Below are 19,640 nucleotides of genomic sequence, written 5' to 3'. Positions count from 1 at the left end.
TTTAATTTATTTGATAGCACAGCGCCATATTCTTTCAGTTCTGCCTTGTTGAGACACGTTTATTGAACTCTATAACACCTGATCCATACAGTAGTTCGGCACAGTCCATGTGTGTTTTTGTCATCGTGTTGTCAGCCTGTGTCCATATTGTGATTCTTATCATTTTACGCTTGTTTGTGAATGGGTATCTGTTTGTTCCAAATGGGCTCCGTTAGTTTCAGTCAGCCAGGTGATTTTCTGCAATCAGATTTGATTGGTCAGATCAGCGGCTTACCCCTGATCAAATCGGTGTGTGGTGAAACGCCCTATGGCCAGTCTTTATGAAATTTAAAATCTGGATATATAGCCGTGATGGGCCTTGAGGGTGAACTTGTGGCATTTCTTTGTTGTAAGAAATATCTGGAAAGATGATGACTCAAATGATGATGAAGAGGAGGAGGAGGAGGAGGAGGAGGAGGCTTCCGACAGTGCAGACAGTGAGCAGGAAGAGAAAAAAGTTAGATCCAGACGACTTCCTGCTAGAAGGTAAGAGTGTAGCGAAGCCTGGCCATCAGACAGCTACCCACTGGTCATCTCCAAATCATTCCATATTGTGTGAGCACTTTTTCCCCTTTGATTTGGTGTGACGTTAAAAGCAGCCTGATTCACTCTAAAATACAACATCTGAAATTTGGTTTAATCATAAAACATGATACAAATATTTGTGGCTACACTAGCTGTAGCCTGCAGTTTGTCAATCAACCAAAAGATACCAGAATCACTGACGACGATCCAGGTGTTTGGTTCCTTTATCTCTAAGTGCTTTGTGTGTGTGTCTGTGCTTAACTGTGTGTGTTACAGACCTCAGACCAAATCATCAACAGCCAAAAAGCAGCTATCTCAAAAAGCCAGGAAGTCCAGGAAACAGGACTCGTCTGGCGAAGAAGACGACGATGATGATGACGACGATGACGATGATGACGACGATGAGGAAGACACTCCCAAGAGGCAGACTCGGAGACGGGGTGCGACTAAAGTCAAAAGGTGCCTCCCCAGTTAGATTTTCAGACTGTTTCCCTGACGACAGGTATTAACAGGTTGATTTAAGTGCTGTCACAGTTTTCATAGTGATCATCACCTGTAGCCACGTGATGCTTAAACCCTCTGCTCTGTTGTGTCGCAGTTACAAAGAGGACCAACATGACTTCGAAACAGACTCTGATGACCTGATTGAGATGACAGGGGATGTAGGCGAGGAGCAGCAGGATGACGACAGTGAGACCATCGAGAAGGTCATGGACACCAGGACAGGCAAAAAAGGAGGTGATGCATTTGCACTTGACACAGAGAAGATGAGCGTGACCCCTGCGACAACCACATTTCTCATCAAAATTAGTTTCTCCACATGTACACAATCTAGAAGTTATTTATCTTTGCTCTTCCAGTTACCGGGGCTTCCACTACTGTGTATGCTGTGGAGGAAAACGGGGACCCGGGTGAGGGCTTCGACCCCGAGAACGATGAAGGGGAGACTCACTATCTGATCAAGTGGAAGGGCTGGTCCTACATCCACAACACGTGGGAGAGCATGGACTCTCTGACGCAGCAAAAAGTCAAGGGACTGAAGAAACTGGACAACTACAAGAAGAAACAAGATGAGCTCAATTCATGGTGAAAATCTTTGTCCTTACTTGTATAGCTCATTTTTAAATCAACATCTTTTTAGAGAAGTCTCACTGTTATTTTGTCCTTGTTCGCAGGTTGAGGAGGGCGTCTCCTGAGGATGTAGAGTTTCATAACTGCCAACAGGAGCTCGTAGCTGACTTGAACAAGCAGTTTCAGATCGTGGAGCGAATCATCTGTAAGAATTTATTATCAGATGCATTTGATTTTGTCTGTTAGTTTTTTTTTTGTTGCACTTAAATTGTACTAAAAAGGACTTTTATTATCAACAGCAATAAAAACAGGAAAGACACAAGGATCCTCTGACTTCCCCTGTAAGTCCCTTATGTAACGTTTCACCATCACATTCTGTTGCCTTCCTTTTTTATCCTCTCCTGTTATGTACATTTTTGTGACTTCTTGTCACAATACTTAATTTGTCTGCCTTTTAAACAGCTCATAGTCATAAGACGCCATCCTCAAATGAGCCCGAGTATCTATGCAAGTGGATGGGCTTACCCTATTCAGAGTGCAGCTGGGAAGACGGAGCTTTGGTGAGCAAGAAGTTTCAGCACTGCATCGACAGCTTCACGAACCGAAACTCCAGCAAAACCGTCCCCTCCAAAGACTGCAAGGTGAGAGTCAAAACTGAATGACACCAAATTGTCTTGTCTCCATGTTTTATTGTTATTTTTATTTCTCCATGCCGGCAATGGCGTTGACAGGAGGCATTATGGTATATGGACTGCACTTATGTAGCTCCTTTCTAGTCATCCGACTGCTCAAAGCGCTTTTTACACCCATTCACACATGGTGCCACCTGCTACAGTTTTTAACACAGCCATGAGGACAAATTTGGGGGTCAGCTCAAGGATACTTCGATATGCAGACTGGAGAGGACGGGGATCGAACCGATTAGTGGATGACCCGCTCTACCTCCTGAGCCACAGCCACCCATGTTTACGGGGTCATCAGTCCTTCCTATACTGTGAACGTGATATCTCAAGAATGCCTTCAGGGAATTTCTTCAAATTTGGCACAAATGTCTGCATGAACTCAAGGATGAACTGATTGGCTTTTGGTGGTCATAGGTGAAAGGTGAAGGTCACTGTGACCGTGCTTGTCTCATTCTTGTAAATGTGATGAACTGATTCGATTTTTGTGGTCAGGTCAAGGTCACTATGACCTTGCATCCAGCTCATTCTCGTGAACACAATATCTCAAGAGGGCCTTGAAGGAGTTTCCTCAAACGTGGCCCAAACGTCCACATGGACTCAAGAATTAACTGATTAGATTTTAATGGTCAAAGGTAAAGATCACTGTGACCTCACAAAACATGTTTTTAGCCATAATCCGTGAATTCATATGCTACTATGACAAAATTTCACCAATATCTTATAGGATAGATGATGAAGTAATGACATTTTGTATCTGAAAGTCAAAGGTCAGCTTCACTGTGGCATCATCAGTGTTATGCATGAACACTTTTCTGGCCAGTAATTAACACCATGACTTGGATGAGGAGGGGAGACATTTGGACAGATGAAGAGGTGACACAAATCTGTGATGATTGTGTAGATCTGTGCTGAGGTGTTGAAGATGTGTGAAGCATCCATTTTTCACCAGAAAATGTAGTCAACACTTTTTATTACATTCCTTTAATTATGTGAGTCTGGAGAGACATGGATGCAACTGAGCTGCAAGTGACTGGTTGGCGGAGGCGTACTCCTACTGCCTGACAGTAGTTCTATTTCACCTCATAATCAGATAAATTTGTTTGTATCATTTCAGGTGTTAAAGCAGAGACCAAGGTTTGTCGCACTGAAGAAGCAGCCGTCATATATCGGAGATGAAAACCTTCAGTTGAGAGATTATCAGCTGGATGGGTTGAACTGGTTGGCTCACTCCTGGTGCAGGTACCCTGTAAATAAATATAATAAATTGTGTTGGTGTTGATGATCTCATTTGAAAAATAAGATATTAAAATGGTTCGTTTTCTTGTTCTTCGTGCTCAGGTGCAATAGCGTCATCCTTGCTGATGAGATGGGGCTCGGAAAGACCATCCAGACCATCTCCTTCCTGTCGTACCTCTTTCACCAGCATCAGCTGTATGGACCCTTCTTAGTGGTGGTGCCTCTGTCCACGCTCACCTCCTGGCAGAGGGAGTTTGACACCTGGGCCCCGGACATGAACGTGGTGGTCTACCTCGGTGACGTCATGAGCAGGAAAACAGTGCGTTAAAACCTCCAGTTGTTACGTTGTTGGTATAGAGAGAATTTGAAGTGTGGGATTAATGAAGACTATTTTCTCTTTCTGTTTTGTGTAGATCCGTGACTATGAGTGGGTGAACCATTCAACGAAAAGAATCCGTTTCAATGCACTATTAACCACTTATGAAATTCTACTTAAAGACAAGGTAAAGATCAGAATTTCTTTGTGTTTATATTTTTATTTATGCAGTCTGTGTGCATGAAGAGTGTTGGTCACTTTGGTTTACAAGGACACATTTGTCTCCAGGGGGTGCTTGGGAACATAAACTGGGCGTTTCTGGGTGTGGATGAAGCTCACAGGCTGAAGAATGACGACTCCCTGCTGTACAAAACATTGATGGAGTTCAGGTCCAACCACAGGCTCCTCATTACTGGCACTCCGCTGCAGAACTCCCTCAAAGAGCTCTGGTCACTGCTACACTTCCTCATGCCAGACAAGTACGTCCCAGTTTAGACGTTTAATGTGATACTGAAGAAGAGCAGGGCGAGATGAGTGACGTGTGCTATCTGTGTCTGCCACTGCAGGTTTGATTCCTGGGAGGATTTTGAGGATGAGCACGGGAAAGGAAGGGATAACGGTTATCAGAGTCTTCACAAAGTCCTCGAGCCCTTCCTCCTGCGACGTGTCAAGAAAGATGTGGAGAAATCTCTCCCTGCCAAGGTGGAACAGATCCTCCGTGTAGACATGACTGCACAGCAGAAACAATTCTACAAGTATGATTCTTACTTGTCTTTTGCAACCTTTTTACTATATCTGCAATCCCAAACTGCTCGCGCAGTACGCGCATTTCTCCTCCCCATTAACTTAATTTGTTCCTCAATATTTCCAGGTGGATTTTAACGAGGAATTACAAAGCTCTTTCCAAAGGCACCCGAGGCAGCTCCTCTGGCTTCCTGAACATCGTTATGGAGCTCAAAAAGTGCTGCAACCACAGTTTCCTCATTAAACAGCCTGAGGACGTGGAGACTGAAACACAACAGGAACACCTGCAGGTTTGTCTCTTTCTGAATCCTCTATAGCTCCCAGCAACACCTCAGGATATCTCTGCTCTGCAAAGAGAGCGAGTTGTGACATAACAGAGATGAAAAGACGACAGTCCCAGCAGGAGGCTCAGTGCTACATAAATTTACTTAATAACCCTTTTGCCTTTTCAGAATCTAGTGAGGGGCAGCGGGAAGCTGGTGCTGCTGGACAAGCTGCTGACCCGACTCAGGGAAAGAGGCAATCGAGTCCTGATCTTCTCCCAGATGGTCAGGATGTTGGATATTCTGGCTGAATACCTCGCCAAGAATCGCTACCCTTTCCAGGTACGATTTGCACATTCTCAGGCCTGCATTCTTCATTTCTAATGCTGGACAGGCTGCTGATGGCTTTGTAGCTAAAACGTGTCCATATCTGTTTAATCCACTTAATACTACACAGGACCTAAATTCATGTACTGTGTCAGAACAACATGCAGGTCCACTTTATGGCACTGTAGTCAGTCTGAGCAATGCTGTAATTGGCATCAACATAGTAATATAATATTTTCACTCTGCCAGCGTTAATGATAATTATAATAGGTCCTTCCTAAGTCCTGACCAGTGATACGGGTAATATAGACATTTACGTAAGTCACGTAAAGTGTTACCATCCAAATTAAACTGTTGTTTTAATTTTTCCTTCATTCACACTGATCTACATCGCTACACTTTCCCCAGTGTGCCACCAGAAAAATTAACCTGAGGGTTATTGTGTCTTGTCATGTCATTGCAGACAAAATTATAGAAGGGTACCCGTGATGGGCACATCTGGGTGATGCCTTACTGTGTTTTATCATGTTCAGTGTGTTTCCATCATTATACCTGCAACGTCTCCAACATATCCTGCTCTACTTTTTCGTACTAAGACTGCTAGAAAGTAGCTGGGATAAAGAGCTGGCCTCTGGTTTGTTTTGTCGACACGTCTAGCCTGGGTAATGTTAGTGTATGTTGGATGTGTTTCCATTCACATCCCCGACAACTGCAGAGCAACACCGTCCCATTCGTGCACACCGGGAACCGCCAGGTAGTTCTTCAAGCTCCGTACTATTAATTTGCGCTCATCACACTGACTGACTCGCACACCATTCTGTTTGTTGTGCTAATCTCAACGTTAGTTTACTGTGTTTCATATCATAGGACCACAATTATCTATCCATATCTCATATTTATTAGACTTTGATCTTCAGCCTGATCCTCTGTGCGTCCTAGGCTATTCATTTATTTCAAAACATCTAGGTTCATCATGCAATTATTAATAAAAGCAGGAGATTTTAATACAAAGTGGTACCCACTGTATGTGGCTGCATGAATGGGTCAGACCTGTGCAGCTCTGGATTTTAAATGAACTGAAATAAACTGAAGCTTCTATGTTTTGATTACCTGCGGTGAAACAACATGACCCTCATCCATTTAAAATGCCTTGCTGTTCTTCTGAGGTCATTTTAGTGAAAGCAATGCAACATTTATGTAATAAGTAACTCATTACTCCACACAGACAGTAATATTGTAAAATAAATAACAGTGATAAAATTACATTTTGAGAATAACTTGCCCAACACTGGTCCTGACCCTTTTTGCTCTGTGCTCCAGTAACAGTTGAGCAGGCTTGCTATGTGCTCGGCTCATCTATGTTGAAAAGAACAGAAGGGGCAGATAGGGTGGTTGCTAATGTATTGCTTTGTTTATATTATCTTTGCAAGACTACGTGCTGCCTGTAAGGAACTTTCCATAGCACAGAGGGACTAATGATAGGTCAACACCATGGACTGTAGTCAGTAATGAATACACAGAGTACTTTACTGATCCCCACAAGGGGAAAAGGGGACACATACCCGGCACTGCAGGAGAGATGTTGACTGATAATCCTTTCATCCTTGGTATCTAATGTTACGGCTCCCATTTTTGTGGAGAGGGGATTAGTTAATAACAGTTAACATTGCGGGTATGTCCTTCATCACATACTGTAGACCTTGCTGTTATTGCCTGATGCCCAAAAACTACCTAATAAACACTGCAGCACCCGACAAAACTGAACCAGCGTGGCCATGCTCTTTTCAAGCTTGTCCGACCTAGCAACAGTAACCAAGGGTGACAGGATTTATAAAGGGTCAATTCCAAAAAAAAAAAGAAGTTGCATCACCAGTATCTCCAGAAACCAACTGTTGTCTTCACTGGTGTTTACAGCGCAGGGGGCTGTAAGGGAGGTTGTGTTCGGTGGGTTAAACTCGGGTGAGGATCGGATGTCAGTGTTGTTGCGCACACACACTCTGCCCATCTGGGAGATCATGTGGTTATTTATACCAACAAGTTATTTCCAGTTGAACTTGTGCAAGTCACTCGACTCAGGATGTTTTTGCTGACTTGATTTCGCTGTAGACTGTTGTGGTCAGTCTCATTATATAGGCTGGTTACGATGGCATGTAAAGCGAAGGGATGCCAAGGTTAATGCACATAGCTGCATGCTCGGGGAAATCTTCAAAGGTTAATTCCCTCTGTTTGCCTTTCTCCTCCTCAGCGGCTGGACGGATCCATAAAGGGAGAAATCCGAAAGCAAGCACTTGACCACTTTAATGCAGAAGGCTCAGAGGTATGTCTGATAATAATTTAATGTCACTGTGAGAGCTTTAGGAAGAAAGTAATACATTTATTCTCAAATGTCCACCAAAGCAGTCTTATATTTTTGGGTTGATGACTGATTTAAACAAACATTGGGTACATTTTTGCTTTTTTTGGGGGGGGGGGGGGGCCTTGAAGGATATATTGAAGAAATCATGTAGAAATGATCAAATATACTTCATAATTTGAAAGAAAGTCTGCAGACGACAGCTGTATTGACAGTTTCATGTGTTTCCCAGGACTTCTGCTTCCTGTTATCCACCCGAGCTGGAGGTTTAGGGATAAATTTGGCCTCAGCAGACACCGTAGTCATCTTCGATTCTGACTGGAATCCTCAAAATGACCTGCAGGCACAAGCCAGAGCTCACAGGATCGGCCAGAAGAAACAGGTAATTCTTGGCTCAGATTGATTTGTTTTCACTGTAGATATGCCACAGAACCGGTAAGATTATTTTGCAGTAAATAATAAAATTACATCTGTGCTTTCCTTTCATAGGTGAATATTTATCGGCTTGTTACCAAAGGGACGGTTGAGGAGGACATCATTGAGAGGGCGAAGAAGAAGATGGTTTTGGACCATCTTGTCATTCAGAGAATGGACACCACCGGTCGCACCGTGCTGGACAGCAACTCGGGAACCACAAAGTAAGATGTCTGAAATCATCTTGTTTATATACGCAGATACTGAAGCTCTCTGTGTGTTTAACATTCTTTTTTTTTTTTTTTTAACAGTTCAAACCCCTTCAATAAAGAAGAACTTACTGCAATCCTCAAGTTTGGAGCAGAGGAGCTTTTTAAAGAGGCAGAAGGAGAGGAGTCTGAACCACAGGTACTAAAACGACTAATTATTTTTTGTGCTTTATATATAAATGTGCTTTTATAACTGTAAAATTAAGCCAGAGCTTCTTTGTGTCTGCAGGAGATGGATATTGATGAGATCCTGCGGTTGGCTGAGACAAGAGAAAGCGACCAGGGCTCAAGTGCTACAGATGAACTTCTCTCTCAGTTCAAGGTGACTGCAAGTTGTAACTGTTTTGTACTGTTACATTATGGTAAAGTATCTCAAGATTCCTCTCTTCAACGTCTTATTCTCCTTTGTTTCTCCTCTCTGTGTCGCTGCAGGTGGCCAATTTCTCCAGCATGGAGGAGAGCACTCAAGATTTCGAGGACAAGCCCCGGCGGGAATGGGATGATATCATCCCTGAAGATCAACGGCGCAAAGTTGAGGAGGAGGAGAAGCAGCGGGAGATGGAGGACATCTTCATGCTGCCCAGAAGCAGGAGCTCAAACAAGAGGGTAAGAGTAAGTTTGCAGATTTATTTGGGTAAAGATTTTTTGTACATTAAACTGAAATGATAACTATCATCCAGCAGCTTAATTGAGTCGTGTCTGAACGTGTTGCTCTGGTTCCTCTGTGTTTCAGGCTCAGGCTAACGATAGTGACAGTGATGTGGGCTCCAAGCTGAAGCACCGCTCCTCAGGCTCTGACAGTGAGACTGATGATAGTGATGACGACAAGAAGCCAAAGAAGAGAGGCCGACCCAGAGCCCGCAAAAACAACGTGGAGGGTTTCACTGATGCAGAGATCCGCAGGTGAAGTATTTATTGAGCATTTTTATTATTTGTTGTTACATTCACGTTTTCTTTCATGAACACAATTAAAATGTATTAAAATATCATGAACAGGTTCATCAAGGCATACAAGAAATTTGGATCTCCACTAGAGAGGTGAGCATCTTTAAATGATATTAATAATGAATGTGAGGCTTCATCATTTCACAGCATGGTTTGTCAGACAATTTATTTGCTCATACTTAAACAGTCAAGTGCTCCTTTTTGAATCCAGGTTGGAGGCCATCGCCCGAGACTCGGAGCTGGTCGACAAATCCATAGCAGACCTGAAAAGACTTGGTGAACTGATTCACACAAGTTGTGTGGCTGCAGTGCAGGAGCACGAGGAACACCTTAAAGAGAACCCAGTTGAAGGTATGTTGGGTTTACTTGTTAATAGGTCTTTGATATTACAGCATTTTTTAGGCCCAAACCTTATATGTGTCATTATTACTCCAGCCAAAGGTCCTGGGAAACGGCGAGGAATTAACATCAAGATCTCGGGAGTGCAGGTCAACGCCAAGTCCATCATCCAGCACGAGGAGGAGTTTGAGCCCCTGCACAAAGCAGTGCCTGTCGATCCTGCTGAGAGAAATAAGTAAGAGATCACTGCAGATATAAGGAGCAGCACAGGCTTTATATTACAGGATAAGGATAAGATGTTGTGAAAGGTGCGTCTGTTGACACGTCTCTGTTTTCCACAGGTTCAAGCTGACATGCAGAGTCAAGGTAGCTCATTTTGATGTAGAGTGGGATCTGCAGGATGACATTCAGCTGTTGCTTGGCACCTATGAGCACGGCTTTGGAAACTGGGATCTGATCAAGACGGACCCTGACCTTAAACTCGCTGATAAGGTAAATCTGATTTCTACTTTCATCACTAAGTTGATGGGAGGGAAATGAAAATCTATATTTGAAATATACTGTTTTAAAAGTCAAGATCTGGTCAGGAAGTTGAGATTGCAGTAACATTTCTCCGTTTAACCTCATTAGCACTTACCCTATAATCAGCAGCAGCTCTTTTAATCATGTCTAACATTTACTCCCCTCTGCACAGATTCTCCCAGATGATCCGAGCAAGAAGCCTCAGGCCAAGCAGTTGCAGGCGAGAGCAGAGTATCTTCTCAAGCTGCTGAAAAAAGAGCAAGACAATGCAGACCTGTCTAAAACAGGGGAGGAGGTACGTTGCCATTAATCACAGAGTAGCTCATCCGTACTGTTTTTCATCACGTGAAGTTTGCCTTTGACCTACCACCCCCACAACTCATCCATTCTCCTCTACTCCAAAGGTCAAAGTGAGGAAGAGGAAGCCTCGGGTGAAAAAGGAGAACAAGATTCTCAAGGACGAGCAGGGCAACGACATCTCCTCTCCCCGCCTGTCCGACAACCCGTCAGAGGAGGGCGAGGTCAAGGTCAGTGTCAACCACGAGTCCATAGGGTGTGGGCTGAGTTATGCTTCTTTGCCGAGGGTGTGTACTGACTACATTACACCAATCTCTTTCCATGATGTTGTGGTGGCAACATTTCAATCCAGCCAATCCCGATGCATTCTGCACGACCTTGCAGTTTTATTTAAACACCGCAACTTTGCTGCAAATTGATTTTTAAAACAGGTTAAATCTCATTTCATTGAACTGCACACAGTGTATTGATTCACTCAGCACCTCCTTGCCCCACTGTCTCTCTGTTTATTATGAGACTATTGCTGCACAAGTGTGTGCTCTGCGCCTGGGACAGAGTCACACGCATACAGCGTCAGGGCTAACTGTTAGCATCACACAGCTAACGTTACCCAAAGGTTATTAACGGGTTTGACAAAAGAGTCGAGCTGCTTCGGTGTCGGTGTGAGATTGTTGGGACTGTTTAACGCCTTGGTGCTGGATGTCAGCCGCTGCTGCTGTTTTAGCTTGTGCTAACCGGGCAGAGAGAGCAAGAGGAGAGCGGTTCAGCATCAGCGACAGTAATGATCCTTCTGCAGGCTCACCATGGAAACCCTTGTCATGACTTTTACTTCGCCTTGCGCCCATAACAAATAGATTATAATTCTGTGGGAAACACTGAATGCTCAGACAGCAATGCAATTATTTTTCCACTTTTATTGCAGAAAATGTCAATAATTATTGCAACATGCATCACAATTTTTAGAAAAGCTGCTGTGAAATCAGACATTTCAGGCCGCAGCAATCCCAAATACGTCTCGCCAAATCCTGGAGAGACTGATCTATGTGCAGGGTGTTGTTGTAGCTGATGTGCTTCTTCTAAAAGTTACTACAGTTCGTAGCTGCGCTTTGTACACGTTCTCCCATCTTTAGAAGTGTAGAGTTTGTTGACAGTAAAAGCAAATAATTTTCTTCTCTTCACTAAGAAGTAAAACATTTTTTATTTTTAGATAAGTAGAGTTATGGTAAATTAGTTAAGGTAAATCCAGCTGAATTCTTGTCCTTTGTCTCTTTTATGACCTTTTGTTATATTGTTTAACATGTTGTATTGTCTTGTGTTTGAGCAGGATGATGGAGCAGAGAAGTCCCCCGCCAAGAAAAGACAAAAGAAAAAGGATAACAAAGAGAACAAAGAGAAACAGGGAACTCCTAAAAAAGAGAAGGATGGGGACAAAGAGAAAAAGGGTACCAAGCCCAGAAAAGAAAAGGTATTTCAGCAGACTGTTCATGACCCTATCGTGTGTGCTTTGCTCACACTGTTTCAGATTTACATGGACATAAGGTTAATGGAAAACTGACTTACATTGTAGTGTTAATATGCAACAGGCAGTCCTGTGATCAATCTATTGAAGGTATGAATGGCTGATGTCTGATGTTTTTGCACTCCAGGCTAAAGGAGCCAAAGGGAAGAAGACTCAGGGTCCAGTTCACATCACAGCTGGGTCAGACCCCATTCCCATTGAAGGAAAGGAGGATGATGAACTCGACCAGGAGACTTTCAGTATTGTGAGTTTCTCCTTTAGTTGTTGTGCAAAGATTAACCCAGTAGAGTTATTTCTGAGCAGTGCATTACAATCATATCGGCAATCTGTGCCCGTGACTAGTGTAAGGAACGCATGAGGCCGGTGAAGAAGGCTCTGAAGCAGCTGGATAAACCAGACGAGGGTCTGTCCGACCAGGAGCAGCTCCAGCACACTCGCACATGCCTACTGAAGATTGGAGACCGAATCACAGAGTGCCTTAAAGCCTACAGTGACCCCGAACATGTTAAAATATGGCGGAGGTAAGATGATTATATATTATCTTTGTGAAATCAGTCATGATGCTTTCCTGTGTGACTCTGCTAATGGTTGTTTTGTTCTGTTTTTGGCAGAAACCTCTGGATATTTGTGTCCAAGTTTACAGAGTTTGGTGCAAGGAAGCTTCACAAGCTTTACAAAATGGCACAGAAGAAGCGATCACACGAGGAAGAGGCAAGTGGTTCCTGTTTTTTAATTGTTGACGCTCCGGTTTATCAAAAGTTAGGAAGTGAACTTGTTGTTTCTGGACAAAACCAACACTAAAAATATCCTGTGCCATCTTCAGAAGGAGCAGAAGAAGAAGGAGGATCCTGCAGGGAAGGGGAAAAACTTCAGACCGGAGCCCTCTGGATCCAGTCGAGACTCCTCGAGTACTCAGTCGTCCTCCAAACCTGTCCCTCACTCGTCTCAGCCAGGCCCCCACGGGCACCACAGAGAGTCGTACAACACGGCTAACAAGCGGCACTTTGGAAATGATGGTATGTATGGATAAAATATTTAAGTTTAAGTCACAGTAGGCGCTGGACAAATTGAATTATGGAGGTGCTGGCAGGTAGATTTTATTAACGCTGGACAGGCTAGCAGTTTCTTCCTGTTTCATGAACCTGAAAATGAGCATTATGGGTCCTCTTTAAAGGTACTCATTAAGCTTTCACAAATATTTCATTACAGATAGAGGCGAATGGCAGAGGGATCGTAAATACAACTACCCAGGTAACAGCAACCAGTCATGGCAGGGAGACCGACATCATCCATATGATCGCTACAAGGATCACTATGGCGATCGGCGTCCACACGGAGACTCGTACCGCAGCTCAGGAGGTTACCGCAACAACAGCTCCCCTCGGAAAAGGCCGTATGAGCAGTACAGCAACGACCGGGACCACAGGGGTCACAGACCCTATTATGACAGGTGAGAGTTACTCTGATTACTTGTTTTAGTTTAGTTTTTTGTTTGAATATCAGGGAACCAGTGGTGTAACAAGTACTCTGATCTTTTATTGAAGTAAAAGAACTAATACCACGCAGTGAAAACACTCCACTGTGAGTAAAAGTCCTGCATTTACAACTTGAGTTCAGTAAAAGTATGTAAATATTCTGTGTGATCAGGGCCTGAAGGTGCATAAAATCAAGTACTTGTGTAAATGGTTTCAGTTACATTATATCACCGCAGGGAGCTGTGATGTCATACCTCTGAATCTGAAAACATGCTATTAACATTTCAGGCATTCAGACCCCAAAAGAAGACGTCCTGATGAATTCCGTCCCAACTACCACCAGGGAAGAGATGGCCCCCTTCAGGACTTCAGGAGGATGCCAGAGCACAGGCCATCAGGTCCACCTGGGCCGGAGCACTATAACAGGCCCTTCCACCCTGACAAACCTCCTCCGCTGCTGGACCCTCGCTCCCCGCAGGCTCAGAAGTCTCCCCAGGACTCGCGCTCCCCACCGGAGCGGCCCATAGATCCAAATATCGTGGCAGACCCTAACTGGAACAACAGGAAAACATAAAAGTACGCCAGCACTGGCTGAGAAACTGATCTGGGCGTTTCTGTCCAGGGTCAAAGCCACATACATGCTGCTGATGGACAAGTCTCGACTCGCCAATCATAAGCTCACAGTTGGAAAGGGAATCAACACGTACCCTCTTTACCAGCAAAACTATCTTTGCTCTTTTTCTCCCAGTGACTGTGGCTGTGAATGATTTGTACCCTGACGGAAGAAGTGTGTGTTCCTCCTGTCATCTTCTCGATGAAAAACTTAAGCATCTTTATTTAAATGAACTGACTCAAATCAGTCGACCGCGGTGAGACTGAGCGGAGTGCTTATGGATGCTTAGTCCCATGGACTATTTTCTAAGCAGAATTTAGGATAACTGAACTGATGACTGATCTCAAAAATCCTAAAAGTGCCTGAAGGCTTTGGCCTTTCTGAACGGTTAATGTATGGGATTATTCCCAAAAGGAAGCATGACACGGACATTATTATTTTTTTGTGTTTAGCTTTAAGTCTTGCTGATGATGTCATTAGAAGATTTCACCTTGAGAAGAATGTGTAATGTGTTATCATCCGCACCTTCGAAATGTTTATCTTGAACATGTAGCTGAACTGAATCACCATGTGGGGTTAAAACGGTGGTGTCGGTGGCACGGCCTAATAACTCTTAGGAAATTTGAATGATCAATGAAGCCAGTATATTTCCTCTAAACACTCTACAGAAAGTTTTAGCAAACTCATATTGCTCATGTGTACAAATAATCATTATTTCTGTAACTGTGTAGCTCTATAAATCATGGCAATCCTCTTGCTTTGTTCACTTTAACCACTTTCCCTCGTAGTAGGCCCAATGAAATGGAAGCTTTCTAAGCAGTATTTATTACAACAACTTGTGCAAAGGCTCATAACACTATGACTAGAACAATCCTTTATTTTGCCTTTCAGTATTACGACGGTTAAGAATGGTACTCCAGTGTAGTTTCATGAATTCACCTAGAATGGAAGTACTCGATTACGTCTGAAAATACTACAAGATAAAACTTTTTTTTTTTCCTTATCAATGGTTTGGCGATGCTGTCGGTGTTAGGTTGCTTAAGGATTATCAGGAAGTCGCAGATGACATTTCATCATGTTTATTACCTTTGGTCACTTTTCTCCCTGTGCCAAACCTGCAACCTGCGCTGGCCCCCAAATGTTCTTTTTTTTTTATTTTATTTTATTTTTTTAAGCTTCTCCATTTGTGCCTTATTTATGTGTGTATTATCATACTGTATGTTTTTCATGGACAGTACCGGGGCCTGACACAGGCAGGATGTAGTATTACAGTCTCATTTTAAAGAAATGGCTCTGAATGAACTGGTGAAGGGACCATGTATTCTGGTAATCATCATGTGGTTCTGGGGTTTCCAAAAGAGTTGATGATTTGAGGGGAGGAAAAAAACAACATAAATATAAAGAAATCGTGTGTGTGTGTGTGTCTGTGTGTGTGTGTGTGTGTGTGTGTGTGTGTGTGTGTTTTCGTCCGGGGCACTTAGCCGACCTGTTACAGTGAACAGCCAGCGCATCTTTTCTTCCACGTTAAGCAAGCTACAGTTCCTGTATCATATGTTCTTTAAGAAAGTCTAGATAATTTATATTTGTGACAAAAACCACTCTTCATGAGAAATGTGCTGTACATATGTTTGGACATATGTAATAAACTTTGTTACACAATGAAAACATGTCTACTTTTATTTCCCTCATTCGAATTGACCTGATAAATGCATTTAGTTATCATACTGTCTCTTCCATAAAGGTGGGTTGTATGTCGATTCTGAATGGACCACAAGTGTCTCATGTCAAACTTGTAAAAAAAACCTTTATTTTAAGTACAGTGATTTTCTGAAACAGAGCTTTTATTTTGAAATGCCGTTTCCTGCTGTAGAGTGAGTGACCAGTGGAAAGCTCCTTGACAGAGACAGCAAACTAACGGGACAACATGTCCAAACACAAGTATGACACTGAATGTATTAAACTGTGTGGACCTTGAACTAATGACTAAGGAGAAATCTGGACCCCAGGGCTGGAACAGTTGGGAACCACTGAAGGATAAAAAACTAAGCATTGTCTTTGAACACTTACTAGTTTTGTAAAAGAAAAAAAAAAAAGATGACCTCATATTGGGACAATGGGTTTATTTTTAATAGTCACAAGTGTGTAATAAAGTACAAAACAGTTTATTTCAGAAACAAAATTACGAACAATGCAACATCTGTTCAGTGTCTCTTGCCTCAGAGTTGGGTCACTGTTGAAGACTAAAACTATTAAAAGCTGTTAATATAAATGAAAATGGCTGTGCAAATACAAAATTACAAATGATGTAACATATCTAAAAGCATTGTGATTTGTTCATTTGGTAACAATATGCATTTTCTCTGCTCCTTATTCAAAGCTACAAATGTCTTCTTTGTCTGTAGGAAGAGTCTGTCAAAATGAATTGGCCTTTTTGAAATGCTGTAGTAATACAATAATAAAATCCTAATGTGCTCAAACCAGCATTTCCTAATTAACAGTATGTTTGCTTGTGACTATTGTTAAAATTGGTCAGATTTGTATGCCATATGAAAGCACAATTATTGATGTACAAGTGAGCAAGTTTCAACCATAAAATCTAATCAGATCTTGTATCTTTTTCACTTTTGTTTCCTGGCTGTCATGGACACGAGATGCACACTTTCTTCTGCGCAGTGTTACAGTTGGTGAGAGTAGGTCAGTTGAAAGAAAACTGGTTTCAGTTCTCCAATATCACCAATAGATGCCACTAAATCCTACACACTGGACCTTTAAATGTGACAAAATTATAAGAATGATGTAATTTTGCTCCTGTTTTTACAATTAAGAGTGGCATTTATAATTTAGATAAAATGTTCAGACTGGGTCTCAACTCCTGATTTATTTAGAGATATCCGGATGTCTCCTAAGTCAGTAAAGAGTAAACAGAAGAGGCAGCAACTAGACTTTTTCCATATTTTGGAAACGTTTGATAAGTTGATATGAGGTAAAAGGCCTGTCCCAATACTCAAACTGCAATACAACATGAAAAAGCTAATGACATAATGAATTTAACACGATCAAATACGATCACATTTTCACAGGTCTTCCTGATTTCCACATTTGCCACGTGTATATATATATATATATATATATATATATATATATATTCATTCTAAAAATGTTCAACAGTCTTATTAGCTGAGCTGTAAAATACAGGAATTCAGGTGTGTTTGAAGGACAATGAATAACAAACTATGTCAAAATGTAGAAACTTAGCCAGTAACGTTATTACGGCAATGTTTCATTTTTAGGTCGATCTCTGAGCCCAAACATTTTATGGGGCCATTTTATGAAGATTTTATGAATCATATCCCAAATACAATATCTTCATTACATAACTGTGGGGGAATTATCTTATTTATAAGCTTTGCTCCTGTACTTGCAATTTACTGATGCATATATTGTCTTGGATACGTCTTTATTATGACACTGTGCATAAAGCAGACACCTTTGGAGGTCTGCTGTTGGCTGGTTCAGTGCTTGAGCTGGGCCATTGTAGTTTATTAGCTCTGAAATGTAACTAAGTACTTTTACGAAGTACTTTTTTTAAGCACAATTTTGAGGTACTTTATCTAAGCATATCCAGTTTATATTACTTAATAATTCTGCTCCTTTTCACTCCACTGTGTTTGACTGCTATGGTTACCAGATACTTTAACATACAAAACATATGATCAGTTTATTAAATAGAGTATGTTGATATAGATTAAAGCTCCTGACAGTGTTTTTGTTTGAAGGTTTGATTTATTGAGGGCCTCAAAATTGTTTTTTTGCCTGACCTAATGCTGTGGTATGATTATCTAACCACTGCCAGCTGTGTGACTGTGATTTGCTCAGCCTAATGGTGTAGCATGATCACCTGATCATCATCAGCTGTGTGACAAGGGTGTGGTCCATATAACAGATCAGTGTACCTGTATCTCAGTATTTTTGTTGATCTCCAAAGTAAAAGAAATGCATATGGAGCCAGAATGTGCAACACTTGTTTTCTACAATCATAGCTTAAAGGCCCCACATAGCCTCACAGGTGTTTTCTGTTGATTACATCTTGTCAGGTTGGAGTTGGGCAAAGCTCTGCTAGGATCTACATGAGGTCATGTGCTAATAAGAAGGTGTAAATTGCCTCACAATGAAACAGGAGAGCCCCAGAAGTCAGGAAAAATGTATTTTTTAAATCTTGCTGCACATGATAATAACTTGTGTGAACAACATATTATCCTGTGTGTATAAAAAATTTTTTTAAAAAATCTTTCAGGATCCTGGAAACCTCAATATTCTACTGAAACTGAAAGGGGACATTTTGCATGGTGAGTACTTTTACTTTTGATACTTTAAAGGTCCAGTGTGAAGGATGTATTGGCATCTAATAGTGAGGTTGCAGAACTGAAACTTCCCTCATGTGCCAAGCGTGTGGAGCTACAGTGGCTGACGCAAAAACGCAAATGGCCCTATCTAGAGCCAGTGTTTTGTTTGTTCTAGGCTACTGTAGAAACAACATGGCAGTCTCCGTGGAAGTGGAACTGCTCCGTATGGAGATATAAACCTCTCATTCTAAGGTAATGAAAATACAATTCTTACTTTCAGGTGATTACACACCAACGAAAACCTAGTTGTTAATATTTTGTGTGTTGTTTCTGCCAAATAGATGCCCCTGAATCCTACACACTGGACCTTTAAATACATGCTGCTGATTATGCAGTTTTACTCAAGTAAAATTTCAAATTGAGGACTTTTACTTGTAACAGAGTATTTTTAAACTGTTGGATTGCTACTTTTATGTAAGAAAAAGATCTGAATACTTCTTCCGACACTGATTGTGGTCTTTCAACACTTGAATTTTGCTAAAATAACTTTCAGCTTATTCAAACAAAACTTTTAAGACTGACTTTTTACCAAGAAATTGTAGTTTTGAGCTCATAAGGATCATCTTGAGACGTCTTCCCACTACCATCTGCTCACATTCACCACTACATCTGTACAGCAGGGGGCAGTCAAATACTGCAGACGGCTGCAACACAACACATGGTTGAATTTCAAAAAATGCTCCCACACCAACAGAGACAAGAAGGCACCTTGATAACAAGACATTTTCTTTAATTCAATAAATAATTTACATTATAAACAGCTGGCGTGTGGCACCACATTTGCTTTACATACAAACACAGTTTGATCTTTCTGGCATTTCCCATTCAGCTATTTATTTAAATTCTTTTCTACCATTACAAGTCTGACACAGAATCTCAAACAAAATAAGAGCTAAATGGAAACAAAAGAAAACATAAAGTGCTTTAAACTGAAAAACATGAACACCCCAGAACATGTTCCTACATTCCCTTTCTAGATGAGGTGGATGACAACCATCATTTTATCCTTTCTAGGTGAACATACTGTAAATCGTAAAGAATATTTAGTTCTGTGGTGTTCACGCTTTTGCAAAAATCCCTTTTCGAATAATAATAAAAAAAAAAGGTTCACATTCACCGAAACATCTGATGTACAAAAACAGGAGTGATAAATTCAGAACACAACTGGTAATATACAAATTTAAACTCACAAAACATATGTACAATCTCACATTTCACATGTAGAACCATTTACTGTAAAACTCACAACACAAATTACATCTATTAACACAAGATTCAACATTACAA

At 41.7% G+C, this 19,640-nt stretch overlaps 1 protein-coding gene across 6 annotated transcripts in view; it reads left to right on the top strand.

Annotated features, from left to right (window-relative positions):
* chd2 (chromodomain helicase DNA binding protein 2) overlaps nucleotides 1-15,615 on the top strand; it is a 30,771-nt gene extending 15,156 nt beyond the window's left edge. For 3 of the 6 annotated variants that reach the window (XM_049574733.1, XM_049574732.1, XM_049574735.1), the window contains exons 9-42: nucleotides 394-525; nucleotides 841-1,023; nucleotides 1,163-1,302; nucleotides 1,425-1,650; nucleotides 1,740-1,840; nucleotides 1,935-1,976; nucleotides 2,098-2,276; nucleotides 3,433-3,557; nucleotides 3,657-3,873; nucleotides 3,968-4,057; nucleotides 4,159-4,349; nucleotides 4,437-4,625; nucleotides 4,742-4,904; nucleotides 5,067-5,219; nucleotides 7,450-7,521; nucleotides 7,790-7,939; nucleotides 8,047-8,195; nucleotides 8,283-8,379; nucleotides 8,470-8,562; nucleotides 8,673-8,846; nucleotides 8,974-9,143; nucleotides 9,237-9,278; nucleotides 9,397-9,536; nucleotides 9,621-9,759; nucleotides 9,866-10,016; nucleotides 10,219-10,341; nucleotides 10,451-10,573; nucleotides 11,668-11,808; nucleotides 11,990-12,106; nucleotides 12,205-12,383; nucleotides 12,474-12,573; nucleotides 12,686-12,878; nucleotides 13,072-13,312; nucleotides 13,626-15,615. In XM_049574733.1, coding sequence (XP_049430690.1) covers nucleotides 394-525; nucleotides 841-1,023; nucleotides 1,163-1,302; nucleotides 1,425-1,650; nucleotides 1,740-1,840; nucleotides 1,935-1,976; nucleotides 2,098-2,276; nucleotides 3,433-3,557; nucleotides 3,657-3,873; nucleotides 3,968-4,057; nucleotides 4,159-4,349; nucleotides 4,437-4,625; nucleotides 4,742-4,904; nucleotides 5,067-5,219; nucleotides 7,450-7,521; nucleotides 7,790-7,939; nucleotides 8,047-8,195; nucleotides 8,283-8,379; nucleotides 8,470-8,562; nucleotides 8,673-8,846; nucleotides 8,974-9,143; nucleotides 9,237-9,278; nucleotides 9,397-9,536; nucleotides 9,621-9,759; nucleotides 9,866-10,016; nucleotides 10,219-10,341; nucleotides 10,451-10,573; nucleotides 11,668-11,808; nucleotides 11,990-12,106; nucleotides 12,205-12,383; nucleotides 12,474-12,573; nucleotides 12,686-12,878; nucleotides 13,072-13,312; nucleotides 13,626-13,911 — 5,011 coding nt within the window. In that variant the 3' untranslated portion in view covers nucleotides 13,912-15,615. Of the gene's footprint in view, nucleotides 1-393; nucleotides 526-840; nucleotides 1,024-1,162; nucleotides 1,303-1,424; nucleotides 1,651-1,739; nucleotides 1,841-1,934; nucleotides 1,977-2,097; nucleotides 2,277-3,432; nucleotides 3,558-3,656; nucleotides 3,874-3,967; nucleotides 4,058-4,158; nucleotides 4,350-4,436; nucleotides 4,626-4,741; nucleotides 4,905-5,066; nucleotides 5,220-7,449; nucleotides 7,522-7,789; nucleotides 7,940-8,046; nucleotides 8,196-8,282; nucleotides 8,380-8,469; nucleotides 8,563-8,672; nucleotides 8,853-8,973; nucleotides 9,144-9,236; nucleotides 9,279-9,396; nucleotides 9,537-9,620; nucleotides 9,760-9,865; nucleotides 10,017-10,218; nucleotides 10,342-10,450; nucleotides 10,574-11,667; nucleotides 11,809-11,989; nucleotides 12,107-12,204; nucleotides 12,384-12,473; nucleotides 12,574-12,685; nucleotides 12,879-13,071; nucleotides 13,313-13,625 lie in introns of all 6 variants that reach the window. The other 3 variants (XM_049574737.1, XM_049574734.1, XM_049574736.1) reach the window with 2 other exon arrangements.
* Nucleotides 15,616-19,640: the final 4,025 nt, after the last annotated feature.

Source organism: Epinephelus fuscoguttatus, linkage group LG4 (assembly GCF_011397635.1).
Source record: "Epinephelus fuscoguttatus linkage group LG4, E.fuscoguttatus.final_Chr_v1".
In the NCBI taxonomy this organism is placed as follows: domain Eukaryota; kingdom Metazoa; phylum Chordata; class Actinopteri; order Perciformes; family Serranidae; genus Epinephelus; species Epinephelus fuscoguttatus.
This window is presented reverse-complemented; position numbering and strand designations above follow the sequence as displayed.